Source organism: Cucurbita moschata, unplaced genomic scaffold (assembly GCF_002738365.1).
Source record: "Cucurbita moschata cultivar Rifu unplaced genomic scaffold, Cmos_1.0 Cmo_Scf00035, whole genome shotgun sequence".
Taxonomy (NCBI): domain Eukaryota; kingdom Viridiplantae; phylum Streptophyta; class Magnoliopsida; order Cucurbitales; family Cucurbitaceae; genus Cucurbita; species Cucurbita moschata.
Window position 1 is genome coordinate 2,070,530 of NW_019268551.1, and position 6,549 is coordinate 2,077,078.

A 6,549-nucleotide genomic window follows, 5' to 3' on the forward strand; every position below is an offset into this window, starting at 1 on the left:
CCCCCCCCCCCCACCCCATTCTATGAATTGAAAATCCTCCATGGAACGGTTCTTCAGTACATCACCGATCTTGTAGGTGTGATTCACACATCGCTCTACATCACCTGGATTATTAAAGTAGTTGAATCGTACAATTGGGTTAATCGTAAATGACAAATTTGGAATTCTTCGTGATGGAATTTATTTTATTGGCAACTCAAGGTGGTTGGATTGTAATAGTTGGCTTTGAAGTTACTCAGATATGTTTCCAACTGGCAGACGATTGGTTCCAAGCCACCAATAAAGTATTGGTAACACATGGACCCTGCACAAGCTTCCTTTGTCAGGCACTGTTGGCGTAGATATGGGCATTCCCCTGTTGTAACCATAAAGTTTTGCAAAATAGACCTCCAAAGTCACTGGACATTGACGCTTCAGTTTCGATAACATGTCCATGTCGAACATATATCGGACATTCACTAACCATAGAACTTGAATATGAATCCAACTCTTTGAGCCGTTTTCAAAGCAACGAATTGACAAATTGTAACTTTTCGAAGCACGGTTATTGACTTTAAATTTGTTTTTGTACGAAACTGATGAACAAGACATCATGTACGTGACTATAAAATATAACATATCATTATGTGACATCCGACATCGGTTGGAGAGGAGAACGAAGTATTCTTTATAAGGGTGTAGAAATTTTTCCCTAGCATACGCGTTTTAAAAACCTCGAGAGGAAACTCATAAGAGAAAGCCCAAAAAGGACACTATTTATAAGAGTGTGGAAACCTCTATCTCGCAGACATGTTTTAATAACATTGAGGGAAAACTCGTAAGAGAAAGCCCAAAAAGGACATTCTTTATAAGAATGTGGAAACTTTTGTCTGACAAATGCGTTTTAATAACCTTGAGAGGAAGCTCGTGAGGGAAAGCCCAAAAAGAACATTATTTATAAGGGTGTAGAAACTTCTTTCTAGCAGATGCGTTTTAATAATAACCTTGAGAGGAAGCTCGTGAGGGAAAACCCAAAAAGGACATTCTTTATAAGGGTTTGGAACCTTCTCCCCAACCAACGCGTTTTAATAACCTTGAGGTGAAGCCCGAAATGGAAAGCCCAAAGAGGACATTCTTCATAAAGGCGTGAAAACTTTTTCCTAGTAGACACGTTTTAAAAGTCTTAAGGGGAAGCCCGAAAGGGAAAAACCCAATTAAGACAATATCAACTAGCAATGGACTTGGACCGTTACACACCATATCTTTGTTTGTATTCGTGCTTCTTTGCCTCAAAGTACCGAGATATTGATAAATACTTGGGTCGTAACATCAGATTACGTCATTTGAAAACAAAAAGATTTTAACTAATGAGAATCATGGACACAGTCAAGGGCTTGCTTGTACCTACTTCAATGGGGGCAGGGGAGAGAGAAATGTCGACAACAATGCCATTGGCCTAAAACCTTAGCAAAATGATCCTAACACACCAAATTTTGTGCTTAGTCTAACTATATCATACAAAAACAAGAGCTAATATCCTAAGGAACAAGTGTTTAAATTCATACTACCTCCCCTTCGAGCCGAATTTTAAGCAGCCTCAACATTTCGACCATTCATGGCGCTTTCGCAGTCTCACGAACAATGGAAAGCTTGGCCAAAAGACCGCATAGCTGCAGATAAGACCCAACTCCATCACAAATTCTCATATGAGCAAACCCAGTTTCCTGCAATTCATCAAAAGAGTGAGTACTAGCTAATCTGGTATGGTCAAACGATAGCTCAGGTTTTAGCATACCTTCATGAATTCCAGTTTCAGATACTCAGCCATATCATAGTTCTTAATAATACGGAAAAGAGTGGTTATTATGTCAGTGGGAGAATAGCCCATGTCGTGGAGTTGCTTCAGAGCTGCACAAGCATCGTCAAATTTACCTTCAAGCACGTTACGCACCATGTTCTTAACATGCAGCGGATGCGGTTGATCGCAAACCTAGTGAATCAACAAGCATGTCATAAGATGAAGTTTTCTGAGTCTAAGATAAGGAAAGATAAAAACATGTGATAGGAACCTTGAAAACATTGTCCTGGTTTACAAAGCGGAATCCACTATATGTTGCTTGCAAATTATTCAGCGCTTGCCTCATATCACCATCAGCGGTGAAAATGATTGCTTCAAGACCTTCTGGAACATAGGGTACCTTCATATTTTCAAACAATTATCATTTCTAAACTACTTGAACATATTACCAAACATGGGAGTCCACAAATCAAAACGAAACAATTTTAAAAAAAGCTCGAGCTATTGTTACGGATAAAAGACAAATGCAAATTAAACAAAATAATATGTGGTGAACACACAAAGGGAGACGTTGAAGTGAACCATAATCTAAGCCTCTACTAGGAGCCGACCAAGCTAACGTGTAACGAGCCAAGAATTTATTCTAAATTTTCATAGCAAACTGACAGCTCCATAGCACATCGAAGTGTTCATGAGTCATTTAGCATAACACGTAACATTGATGCCCCAAACCCTTCTCGCTTCAAAACACGGCAATCGTTTGTTTTATATCCATGCCTCTATGATATTTGTAGTAGGACCCTGTTTTGCAAGAATGGTTCGCATCTCACGATATTGGCCGACTAAGGTACTCTTTAACCTTTTGCTAGACAATGAAGGTTAGCATATAAAAAGCTGAGGTGAGTGCATCAGATGGTGTTTGTCATTTTTGGTGGCTCCTATATTTCATTTTCTATATGGTTTGTCTAAACCACTGCCTTTACTAGGCTGCTGTTTTGTCCCACGCTTTCAGGCTGATCTAATAAAGGCTTGATTTTCTTGCTCCAAGGCCAGAAACATATAGTTTCTCCGTGTTGGTAGGGAACTAAGCAAGGAGTGGAAGAGAACCATACTTGGAAAAAAGCTGCACTTTAAGACACAAGTTAGCAGTTATTACATGGTCGTTGACCACCTCATGAATTGTGAGATCACACATCGGTTGGAGAGGAGAACAAAGTATTTCCTTATAAGGTGTAGAAACCTCTCTCTAGTGGACGCGTTTTAAAATCTTGAGGGGAAACTCAGAAGGGAAAGCCCAAAGAGAACAATTTCTGCTAGAGGTGGACTTGAATTGTTACAAATGGTATCAAAGCTAGACACCGGGCAATGTGCCAGCAAAGACGCTTACCCCTAAGGGGGTGGATTGTGAGATCCCACATCAGTTGGAAAGGGAAACAAAACATTCCTTATAAGTGTGGAAACCTCTCTCTAGTAGACGCGTTTTAAAATCTTGAGGAGAAAGCCCAAACAGGACAATATCTACTCGCAATGGGCTTGGTCTGTTACATGAATTGCTTTGTTTTAGCGTTTCATTCTCAAGCTTCCATTTTCTTCTTGGAGGAAATTAAACATGTTGAATGTCTCCTTGGTCATACTTGCAAATTTTTAGGTGTAAGCCCAGTATAGCTGAGTGAAACCTCTTATGGATTAAGATAACTCATTCAGCCAATTTAGCCATGAAAGGGCAGATCGATTTAGGCTCAAGGGAAAGACGATCCAATTTAATACATCCTTGTCTTCATTTGGGTTGAACCATGCTAATGCTCAAGATAAAGGGGTGCTTTCGAAATGTCTCAATATACATGCCCGGTTTTTCTTTTGCTCCAGACATCTGACTCCCTCGATAGCTTGCTGATATCTTGAACACGACCCTACAAGTTTCTTGATTCTCTTGTTCTTAATTTTCAAGCCTATTAAAGGAACAACAAATCCAATTTTTAAGAGTGCAACTTTTCAGTACTTTCGAGTAAGTTTTGGACTAATGAGTAAATAACCGAGAGCATCTAGAAATTTTTTCATAACAATAACAATAATAATGTTTCTTTTTTATTATTATTTTTGGGATAAGAAACCTCAAAGGGGATATACTCATTGAAAAAGAAAGAACACACTAAGGGCTGGGGTTGAGAGAACCCCTCCCCTCACCAACTACTTTAAAAGAGCCTGCCGATCGTTGATAATCACCAACATACTATAATTACAAAACAACTTTTTGTGTAAAGCAATTCACCAAGAGCCCGTGTTTTGTATATAAAGTTACAAAAAGAATCAAAATGTAAGGACTTATATTCAAACGAACACGCATTTCTTTCCTTCGACAAAAGCCACAAAAGAGCCCTAAAGACGCAACTGCCTATCACCAAAGCTTTACCTTTCAGATTCCAAGCATTCAAACCCTCCAAGTGCCAATCATCAATTCTAATTGGCATACTAAACGAAATCCCCAGAAGACCCGCTAGAATATCTCAATGTGCCTTGATAGATCAGTGCAATATAAGTTGCCAACATAATCTGCATCTAGAAGGAAGAAGAGACCAGTCTTTGAACTTCCTTTGCAGCCTATCATCAGTATTTAGGCTTCAAAAGGCCAAGGACGAAAGAAAACTGGGATTTTCTTTGGGCTTTTATGCTTCCAGATTAAGCTAGTCAAACACTTTAGATTGGACCGAGATCTTGAAAAAGGGATAAGAAGTAATTGGAGATAACACTCAGCACAGACTGGATAAGGGTGAGCCGACCCACCTTGAGAAAAAAGCATGTTTCCAAGGAGAAACATTTTATGAACCTAGTCTAAAACAGGGCTCCATAAGATCATACTCCACAAATTACCCCCAAAAGGGAGACCATGATGGTAGGTCGGAAGTTAGCTAAGCTCACATCCAACCAAGGAGACCCAAGAGCTTAATTTAGTAGTTGAAAGAAATATAATCCCTTCAAAACTTGTGTCTACCCCTTTGATAGCTAGCCTATTGATGGATGCCTACCACCCACCGAAGAGTTTGAGAGAACGGAAAATTGTATTCTCATAGCCTAAAATAAAATAAGATATAATACAAAATCTTGGAGTTAAATCCTTCAAAAGTTATAACATATACTAAGAAACCTAAAAAATAGCTCAAGCATTTACTCGTCTTGGGGCTAACGTGAGATCTACTCAAGGACCTACCTACTGGTTTAGGTAAATATCTAATGGGCTCCCGAAAGAAAAAAAACGAATATCTTTCTAAAAAAAAATGATTTTTAATATTATGTTCATTGATTATTAAAATAATAATGATGATTTTTTAATTATTTATTTATTTTTATTTTATTTTTTTAAAAAAAGGAAAACTAACAAACTAGGATTAGTTGGTTGCTTGCACCCCATAAACCTATCGGTTTCCATTTAATGAAATCAACACCAATTGACTAACTTATAGCCCTAATATATATGCATATAGGAGATACACGAAGGGAACGCTACAAAAAGTGAGAGAGTACTGAAAAGAAGGCAACATGACAAGTGCCGAACCTTCCCTTCCACAAGTTTCTAACATGAACAATCAGCAATATTAACATTTTACTTTGTTTAGGTGCAATTTTAAGACACATATCTATGAGAAATTCAGGCCTACACAAGTAGTTTTGAGAGGAACAAGGCTCTTTATCCTTTTGAACAATACAGCTTAAAAATATGACCAATGATTACTAAACAAGCTAGCCATTTCCATAAAAAAATTGCACAAAAGAACAATGAGACAATGCATAATAAAACAATGGCATGAGATCTAAACATAGTGATGCTTTCAGCCTTTCAATAAAGTGATACTTTCTTCAGAAGATAATCAAGCGGCATTAAGTTTATAAGAACAATTAAATTTAGCAGAGTGATTGTATTTATAACAACAGAAATGTAGTCTGGAATGCATCTCTAATCATTATCACAAATAATTGATACCTTTTCTGCTTGAAGTACCACCATAAGGCGCCCAAGAATCTCTTGATCTGTTAATCTTGAAAATCGGACAATTGCACATCTACTCTGAATAGGCTCGATAATTTTTGAGGAGGTATTACATGCAAGTGCAAAACGTGTTGTGTTCGAATATATTTCCATTGTACGCCTCAAAGCTTGTTGTGCTCCAGTTGTCATGCTGGATTATTTCCATAATCATAACCATCCCCAAAAGTAATAAATAAATAATGGAACCCAAAGTCAGAAAATGAACAGCAAAGCAAAAGAAAATAAAATTAGGTGAGGGATACAAATGCGAAAAGGAAGGGGAGGAGGAAACAAAGAAAATCTCCCGAGAAAGAACTTCTTGGTTCCATTTAGGACCAAATAGTGACACGAAAGTGGAACTTGCACGCAGAAAACAATCTTTTAGATATGGTTAGATCATATAACCTATGACTATGAGATGTGTCATATACCCTAAGAAACAAGTACGAACACAGACATGAAACATGATTATGACACGGACACCGACATGTCAATTTGTTAATTTATACAAATGTACAACATGGACACATTGGGAATATATATTTTTTTTTTTATAGAAGATGTGCATGTTCAAAGGTTCCGGAGCTCAGCAGCTTTGTTACTGTGGTTTCTATTTCCTCTTTCATTTTCTTCTTCTTTTGTAGGGGTAGACAGACAGACATCTTTTTCAGTTCAAATGAGACTACAAACATATTTGACACTTCAAAATAGACAAGATACGTGAATTTAACAAAAAAAAAAAAAAAAAAAA

The 6,549-nt window shown here is 37.6% G+C and overlaps 1 protein-coding gene and 1 long non-coding RNA gene across 2 annotated transcripts in view; one reads left to right on the plus strand and one right to left on the minus strand.

Moving 5' to 3' along the window:
- The first annotated feature begins 759 nt into the window (after window positions 1-759).
- LOC111431157 lies at window positions 760-3,105 on the plus strand. The gene is made up of 3 exons (XR_002708449.1): window positions 760-817; window positions 2,871-2,872; window positions 3,062-3,105. It is a non-coding gene; the product is annotated as an uncharacterized LOC111431157 (long non-coding RNA).
- The window catches only part of LOC111431154 (replication factor C subunit 2), a 7,602-nt gene continuing 2,348 nt past the window's right edge, over window positions 1,296-6,549 (minus strand). Inside the window, exons 4-7 of the mRNA XM_023067705.1 lie at window positions 5,754-5,949; window positions 2,049-2,177; window positions 1,775-1,969; window positions 1,296-1,703 (exon numbers count right to left, since the gene is read on the minus strand). Coding sequence (XP_022923473.1) covers window positions 1,593-1,703; window positions 1,775-1,969; window positions 2,049-2,177; window positions 5,754-5,949 — 631 coding nt within the window. The 3' untranslated portion in view covers window positions 1,296-1,592. The remainder of the gene's footprint in view (window positions 1,704-1,774; window positions 1,970-2,048; window positions 2,178-5,753; window positions 5,950-6,549) is intronic.